The sequence below is a fragment of the Dasypus novemcinctus genome, chromosome 21 (assembly GCF_030445035.2).
Source record: "Dasypus novemcinctus isolate mDasNov1 chromosome 21, mDasNov1.1.hap2, whole genome shotgun sequence".
Lineage (NCBI taxonomy): Eukaryota > Metazoa > Chordata > Mammalia > Cingulata > Dasypodidae > Dasypus > Dasypus novemcinctus.
This window is the reverse complement of record NC_080693.1, coordinates 60,786,920-60,794,348: the sequence shown is the minus strand read 5'-3', so window position 1 is coordinate 60,794,348 and position 7,429 is coordinate 60,786,920. Positions and strand designations below refer to the sequence as shown.

The 7,429-nt window shown below is 56.2% G+C and overlaps 1 protein-coding gene across 1 annotated transcript; it reads left to right on the top strand.

Annotated features, from left to right (window-relative positions):
* Positions 1-2,748: 2,748 nt before the first annotated feature.
* On the top strand, positions 2,749-7,429 carry KRT35 (keratin 35). Its single transcript, XM_004471615.3, has 7 exons — positions 2,749-3,506; positions 4,762-4,844; positions 5,068-5,224; positions 5,485-5,646; positions 5,907-6,032; positions 6,456-6,676; positions 6,968-7,429. The coding sequence occupies exons 1-7, from the start codon at positions 3,036-3,038 to the stop codon at positions 7,113-7,115; spliced, it is 1,368 nt and encodes a 455-aa protein (XP_004471672.2). The 5' UTR covers positions 2,749-3,035; the 3' UTR covers positions 7,116-7,429.

The window sequence follows — 7,429 nt, the reverse complement described above, 5'->3', positions numbered from 1 at the left end:
GACACCCCTGTGTGGTATGGCACTCCTTGTGCACATCAGCACTGTGCGTGGGCCAGCTCATCACACAGGTCAGGAAGCCCTGGGTTTGAACGCTGGACCTCCCATGTGGTAGGTAGATGCTCTATCTGTTGAGCAAAATCTGCTTTCCTCTTTCCTTTTTCTTTCCTTCCTGTCCCCTCTCCCTCCCTTTATTTACCCATCCTCTCAACAACTTTCTTTGATTACTCACTTGCATGAACACAATTCACCATGGGCAATGCATTCATTCATTCATTCATTCATTCATTCATTCATCCTTCTGTTTATTAATTCATAGTGAGTCATAGTGAGCCCAGCGTGTGCTTGATACTACAGAGGGTTCAAAAGTATGAGGTCAGTCCTTGCCTCAAAGAACTTAATGTCCCTGGGAAGACAGGGTAAAGCCACAAGAGTTAGAGAACAGCAGTTAATTGAGTCCTGACTGGTGGGGCAGGCTCCAGGGTCTGGTGGGGTCTTCGCCCCAGGGGCAGCGGGCGGGCCTGCCATCTAAAGCTGGAAGGCCTGGACCTCAGGTAACTCACCTTGATCCTGGGTCCTCCTCCAGGAGTCTGCACCCTTTTAATCCTTCTGTGTTCACAAGTGCTAGCTCTGCTGCTCAGTGGCTGTGCCACCTAGGGCAGGCCTCCGAAACATTTCATTTACTGAGACTCAGCTCCTAAATGAGGATATCGGTAGTGCCGATCTCAAGGTCTTTCTGAGGAATGATTGAGATAATGCATGCAAAGCGCTCGGCCCAGGGCCTGGTGGCTACGAAGAGCGCAGCGAACGATGGCTGATACCAGGATCTTTGTCGTTAACAGGCCCGTGTGTGTGCTCAAAGCTGAACAGGACTGGAAACCTCTTCTGGGCAGCACAGGTGTGACCCCGGGGTTGTGCAAACAGCCCCATGCTATGCAAGCCTCTGTTACTGTAGCTTCTCTGGCCCTTTGCTCCAGGGTGTCCCTCGCTGTGCCAGAGGAAACACTCCTGGGAGGCTGTAGCTTAGCAGGCCTGGGATGGAGCCCCAGACCCATGTGGTGGAAGCACAAACACCCAAGGAGGCCCAGCCAGGCTCTCAGCTCAGCCGTGTCCTTTGCACCGGGGTGTGGAATTCCAGGGAGGAAAGCCGAGGCAGCCGGTGCAACCCTGCGACTGTGCCGGCAGGTGCCTGTGTCACCAGGCCTGGGGGTGGGAAGGGTGCGGTGACTCATGGCAGCTCCAGGTCTGAGAGCGCCAGGCATGCACCAGGCCCGAGGGATGGTGGCCTGTGTGCCCCGAAGCTGTCCACACTCGCCAGCGGCAGCTGTGTAGCACCCCCAGCCTCAGTATAACAAATCAATGGCAGATCCTGCATGTGGGGCCGGCAATGGCAACAGCTGCTGTGACTGAACAGGTGCTCTTCTAAATGTTCTGAACTCATTAACCCCCCACAGCCTCCCCAGGAAGTAGGTACTATTATCTCTTCCCCATTTCACAGAGGAGAACACAGATTCAGAAAAGTTGAGACACATAGGGATATGTGGCAGGGCTGGGATATGAACCCACAGAGTTTACTTTGTACCCACGATGCTGTGCTGCTTCTCCTGGGACAGTGGAGGGGGCCAGCTGTCTCCCCGTGGAGCACAGCCGAGTGCTCTCCTTCCCGGTCTCCATTGAGCCTGTGTCCTGCAGCCTGGGGTGGCATTCCCAAGCAGTGGCGGCAGGCATGACTCCGGGCAGTGGAGAGGGCGAGGTCGGATCCACCGGATCCAGCTCGGCACTGGCTGGGGGCACTTGGACGAGTGCCATTGGACCCTGAGTCCTGGTTTCCGCAGTTTCTAGATGCAGAAACGCAGCCAGCCTCGCGGAGCGGTTCTGCGGAGGGAGCCGGAAGCAGGCCCCTGGCGCTGCCGGGGCTCAGCTAGTGGACATTCTCTGAAGGGGGAGATAATCCGTGCCCCTAACAGAGTAAGCAGGACCCTGAATCACAGGGCAGGTCAGAAGGCAAGTCCCCCAGGGTCCCACCTGCTGAGACCCCTGCCCCGGCCCCACCCTCCCCTTGCACTCAGCTCAGCAGCACCAGCCTCTCGCCCAGCTCGCACTTGCATGGCAGATTGAATTTTTGGAAACATAACCAACCCTTGCCAAGCTTTCTGGGCTCCAGTCTAGCCACCCAGCTCCTGTAGCAAAGACGTGCCTCCTGAGGGGGTCTGTGCCTCAAGCCTCCCCCCTCTCCCACTGGAGGCGAATGGAAGGAAAGCCTTCTCTGCTTTCCAGCCAGGGTCTCCCAGACACTGCCGGTGGTGTCCCCGTAGGCAGCTGCCCACTTTACCCACTTCCAGTCCTCCTGGCTACAGCTGAGGCTACCCCGGGGAGGGGGGTGGTGGGCATGTGTGCATCACGGCTCGGCTATAGCTAGGGTGAGCAACTGTTCCATTTCACTCAGGACGGAGGGGTTCCCTAGGACCCTGGACTCTCAGCACTAAAACCGCCACAGTCCTGGGCACACTGGGATGGTTGATCACCTTGAGTGTAGCCTCTAGGCCATTCCAGAGCCTCCCATGTCCTGTATCCCTGGATGTGAGGCCCCCTCTTTCCCACAACAGCCAGGCTTGCTCTTTCGTCTCCCAGGAGTCAACCCACAGGCCCATAAAAGGAGAGAAAGCTGGAGAAAGTCAGGACAGTGTCTGGGCTCCCACGCCTGCTTAACGAGGAGGCTGAGGTGCCGGCTCTGAAGACGGCCCCTTTGAAGAAGGGATGGAGATGAGGCAGTGGAGATGCGTCTCGACATAGCTTCTGCTCCAAAGGGGCTCCTTTTTTACGAGGCCGGGAAATATTCGTGGGAAGTTAAATAACAGGTTAATGAGGGGTTCTGATGGAAAGCGGTATTAACTTTAATGGGGAGAAAACACTTAGCTGAAGGCCAACGCCCACTGGGGTAGACTTATAAACCCAAGGCGGGGAGCGGCTTCTGGCTCTGGGGTTCCTGGCCTTGGTACCCTTGCTACCAGGCCACTTGCCACTGGGCTGCTGAGAGCATGGCTTCCAAATGCCTCAAGGCCAGCTTCTCTTTGGCATCTCTCAAGGGCCCGGGTGGAGCTGGCGGGGGCTCTACTCGCGTGTCCACGATGTACTCTAGCAACTCTTGCAAGCTCCCAAGTCCTTCCCGCATGGCCTGCAGTTTCTCTGCAAGTTCGGCTGGCCTGGGCAGGAGCAGCTACAGGGCCCCCAGCTTCCTCCCCACTCTCTGCCTCCCCTCTGGAGGCTGTGCCACCGGCTACAGCATGGGTGGGGGCTGGTTTGGGGAGGGCATCCTCAATGGTAATGAGAAGGAGACCATGCAGTTTCTGAACGACCGCTTGGCCAACTACCTGGAGAAGGTGCGGCAGCTGGAGCAGGAGAATGCCAGCCTGGAGAACCGCATCCAGGAGTGGTGCCAGCGGCAGGTGCCCTACATGTGCCCTGACTACCAGTCCTACTTCCAGACCGTCGAGGAGCTTCAGAAGAAGGTAAGAGGCCCAGGATGGCTTTGGCTGCCCAGGAGCCAGGGCCACCAGCCCTGGACCTGCTTGCAGATGGTGCTTCAGAGGTCACGAAGTATGTTCACGTCTCTGAACTAATTTGCTCCTCCCAATAATCCTATGCGGGAGGTTTCATTAGCCCATTTTACAGGTGAGGGCACTGAAGCTCAAGTTGGTAGAGTAACTTATTTGAGGTGACCCAGCTGGCAGTTAGCAGAGCAAGAGCTTGAACGCCAGCTTGCATACCAACTGGCTGAGTGATCTTTGGAAATGCAGCTCACTTCTCAGAGCTTTTCATGTCCTCTCTTTTTCTTTTTTAAAGGTTTATTTTATTTATTTCTCTCCCCTTTCCCCCCCATTGTCTGCTCTCTGTGTTCATTCACTGTGTGTTCTTCTGCATCCACTTGCATTCTTGGCAGTACTGGGAATGTGTCTCTTTTTTGTTGCATCATCTTGCTGCATCAGCTCTCCATGTGTGTGGTGCCACTCCTGGGCAGGCTGTGCTTTTTTCATGTGGGGCAGCTCTCCTTATGGGGTGCACTCCTTGCACGTGGGGCACCCCTATGCAGGGGAACCCCTGAGTGGCACGGCACTCCTTGTGTGTGGCAGCACTGTGCATGAGCCAGCTCACCACATGGGTCAGGAGGCCCTGGGGATTGAACCCTGGACCCTCCATATGGTAGATGGATGCTCTGTCAGTTGAGCCATGTCTGCTTCTCTCCTCTCTTTTTCTTTTAAGGTGAGGAGATTGGTTTTGATGTGTTTAGTACATATCAGGTTTCCCAGAACTAAGGTCAGGAAGGAAAACCCTGTCAGAGAAATTTCCTTCCTGCAGGGCCCCTATTCCATATGGAAGTCACAGCTGGCTCCCGAGGGGGCCCTATATGACCAGAGAAGCCCAGAGCACTCTGATGGCAGTGACCTGCAGCTTCTCTCTGGGGGCTCCCTGGAGGCCTGGGAGGCAGAAAGGAGCCTTGTCCCCCCATGCTGGGTCTTCCCTGCAGCCTCTCCATGCCTCCTTCTCTCTAACGCTGCATCACAGGTCACAGACACATTGCATTGGAAGGGACCTTAGAGGTTTTCTAGTCCGACTCTTTCCTCCTTTGACCTTGTGCATGTTCACAAGCCTTCACGGAGCCTCAGCTGCCATGAGTCTGGGGATGGGTGACTCCTTCCCTTCAGAGGCAGCCCACTACAGCAGAACCTCCTTTCTTTCCCTGATCTCACTTCTTTATTCCCCCAGACTCTCTGCACCAAGGCAGAGAACGCCAGGCTGGTGGTGCAGATTGACAACGCCAAGTTGGCCGCAGACGACTTCAGAACGAAGTGAGTTGTCTGAAGGGGAAGGGGGCTGACAGCCTCCCTCCTGCTCGCCCTGTGGTGGGGGCTGGTAGAAGTGGACTTTGGTGATGTCTGACCCAGGGATGGGGCTGCACTGAGTCACTGACATACTAAGGCAGGACTCACAGCATCAGGTCAGCTTGCGGGGGGACCTGACTTAGATACGGAAAGGAAATGCAACTTCAGGTACCCTGTCCTGTGCTTGCAGGTACGAGATGGAGCTGTCCCTGCGGCAGCTGGTGGAGGCCGACATCAACAGCCTACGCAGGATCCTGGACGACTTGACCTTGTGCACATCCGACCTGGAGGCCCAAGTGGAGTCCCTGAAGGAGGAGCTGCTGTGCCTCAAGAAGAACCACGAGGAGGTGAGCATGGGGAGGTGGTGAGCAAGGGGAGGTGGTGAGCAAGGGGAGGAGGTGAGCAAGGGGAGGAGGTGAGCATGGGGAAGAGCCTGAGTATGGAGGCGGATGGGAACATAGGGGAAGAGTGATCATGGAGGAGAGGTGAGCATGGGGAGGAGGTGAAACCTGGGGAAGGACGTATTGGGAGGAGGCTGAGCATGGAGGAGGAGGTGAGCAAGGCAGCCAGCTGGGAGAGTTGGTGCTCATCCTGGTCTGTTCAATAGGAAGTAAACTCGCTACGCTGCCAGCTTGGTGACCGGATCAATGTCGAAGTGGATGCTGCCCCGCCTGTTGACCTGCACCGTGTTCTGGATGATATGAGGTGCCAGTATGAGACCCTGGTGGAGAATAACCGCCGGGATGCTGAAGACTGGTTCAACACCCAGGTGGGTACTTGGAAATAGTCAGAGCAACCAGGGTTCACGGTGGGGCACATGGAAGTCACCCCCGGGCTCTGAATCGAGAAAGCTCTGGTTTGACTTTGCTGTGCAACCTTGGGCAGGGTTGCTGTCCTCTAAGCAACAATGTGCTCAAGTGTGAAACAAATGGGTTGAACTGGGTGATCCAGAAGGTCCTTCTTGGCCTCTGAAGACCCCTGGAGCTGAATCCCCGATGCTCCTAACCAGGTCCTGTGTATGTGTTTCAGACGGAGGAGCTGAACCAGCAGGTGGTGTCCAGCTCGGAGCAGCTGCAGTCCTGCCAGGCGGAGATCCTCGAGCTGAGACGAACAGCCAGCGCCCTGGAGATCGAGCTGCAGGCCCAGCACAGCTTGGTGAGCCCCAAGGCTTGAGAGGGTCTGCTGCTGGACCAGGCGTAGCAGCCCACCAGCTCCAGCCTCCATGCTCTGACCACACAGGCTGGCCCCAGGGCTCACTTTCTCAAGTGTCAGGATTTCTCTATGAAGAAAAGAGAATGAGGGCCCAGCCCAGCAACAAATGCCCCAGTGGTAAAAATAGGAGGCCTGTGGCTGCCACAGGCCCTGGCAGTAGCTCTTATATGTGTTTTAGCAGACACACCTATTAAGTAATTATCAGTTAAGCAGAGATGAGTGGCTCATGCTAATTCAAAGTGATTCCTGAGCCTCCGTTCTTGGCTCTGAGGCCTCATGGAGATCCAGGTGGATTAAGTGCATCTTCTTCATTCCTTCTCTGACCTCTAACTTTCCTCTTCCCTACACTACCTCCAATCCTCCCAGAGAGATGCTCTGGAATCCACGCTGGCTGAGACCGAGGCCCGCTACAGCTCCCAGCTGGCCCGGGTGCAGTGCCTGATCAGCAGCGTGGAGTCCCAGTTGGCGGAGATCCGGGCCGACCTGGAGCGGCAGAACCAGGAGTACCAGGTGCTGCTGGATGTCCGGGCCCGGCTGGAGGGCGAGATCAACACGTACCGGGGCCTGCTGGAGAGCGAGGACAGCAAGTGAGTATCATCTTCTGACTGCAATCTACAAAGTTTGGTGGGAGGCAATGTGGTGCTTGGGAAGAGCCCTGGATTCGGAGTCAGGAGTCTCTGGTCTTGTTACAAATTCATCAAGTGGCCGTGGCAAGTCTTTTCTCCTCTCTGCGCCTCCTTTTTCCCACTGGTAAAACAAGGGGGCAGACTGGGTGACCTCCAGGGGGCCTTTGGGTTTGCACAGTCTGGGTTGTACTCTGAGGTACTGAAGACAGCAACTGGGAACTCCACTTAATCTGACCCCTTTCTTTCTCCTAGACTTCCCAGGCACCCGTGTGCCCCTGACTGCTCGCCCTCCAAGTCATGCCTCCCCTGTCTTCCTGCGGCCTCCTGCAGTCCTGGCACAGCCCACATGACCTGCAGCCCCCGCCCCATTTGTGTGCCCTGCCCTGGGGGCCGGTTCTGAAAGGGGCTGTCCCGGAAGGCCACGGCCATTGTCTCCAGGGCTTGGACCTGGCCTCTACTCCACCTAACCCTTAAAGCCCAACCTCCATTCTTGGCAGAGCCCAGGGCCTGGCCCTGAGTGGACCCCCTGCGAATATATACCTTACATTTTCTTGAAGGCAGTCACTATGGCTCGCTGCCCCTGATGGCTTCAATTCCTTAACATTTCAACGGGTGCTGGGGTCTCTGTTCTCAGGCTGCCTCCTGGGTCAAGCTTTCCTTCTGGGTGCTGTTCAGTGAGTTCTGAAATGCAACAGAGGGCTTCTGTTGGCAGAA